This window comes from Orycteropus afer, unplaced genomic scaffold, assembly GCF_000298275.1.
Source record: "Orycteropus afer afer isolate SDZICR_OR568_19922 unplaced genomic scaffold, OryAfe1.0 scaffold00020, whole genome shotgun sequence".
NCBI classification, from domain to species: Eukaryota; Metazoa; Chordata; class Mammalia; order Tubulidentata; family Orycteropodidae; genus Orycteropus; species Orycteropus afer.
The window spans coordinates 15,240,095-15,240,654 of record NW_006921607.1 but is presented as its reverse complement, the minus strand read 5'-3'; the positions used below and the strand labels follow the sequence as shown (position 1 = coordinate 15,240,654).

Here is a 560-nt window from a genome sequence, read left to right as displayed (position 1 = left end):
TCGGCCTCTGGGACTACTCCCCACCACCCCTTACTGTTCTGAGCACCACACAGCTGGAGCCACTGGAGAGATGAGAACAGATCTGAAGTCAGAGGGACAGGAGGACCCAGGAAGGGGCTGACCCTGTGGGAATGCTACACCAGGGCTAGACCCACCCAAGCCCCTGTTCCTGGGACCCTCACCTTAAACATCACATCCAGCATTTGGGCTGTTGCCCGAGGAGCCTCCATTAGGCTGTAGTCAATGCCAACGAAATGGTCAATCTCTTTTGTGACTGTGAACCAGAGAAGGGGCAGAATCAGTATCAAGGGGCAGAATTCAGCTGATGGAGGAGTGAAAGATTTGGCTGACCCACGTCCCTGTGACTTTCTGCAGAGACCTTGGCCCTCCGCCTCAAGACCCTCCACTCAGCCCAGCCCTGGTGAAGAGCTGCTTCTCCATAAGGATGTTACATGGGTTCTCTTGTCCCACTGGTGGGAGTGTGATGCTCAACTTGGGGCCAGGGCAGCTTCCTCGGTCTCTCTCTCTCTCTCTCTCTCACACACACACACACACACACA

General features: G+C 55.4%; 1 protein-coding gene across 1 annotated transcript in view; it reads right to left on the bottom strand.

The window, feature by feature from the left end:
• The window catches only part of LOC103191872 (lipopolysaccharide binding protein), a 30,912-nt gene that overhangs the window by 11,620 nt on the left and 18,732 nt on the right, over positions 1 to 560 (bottom strand). Inside the window, exon 7 of the mRNA XM_007934748.1 lies at positions 183 to 274. Within this exon, the coding sequence (XP_007932939.1) occupies positions 183 to 274 (92 nt within the window). The remainder of the gene's footprint in view (positions 1 to 182; positions 275 to 560) is intronic.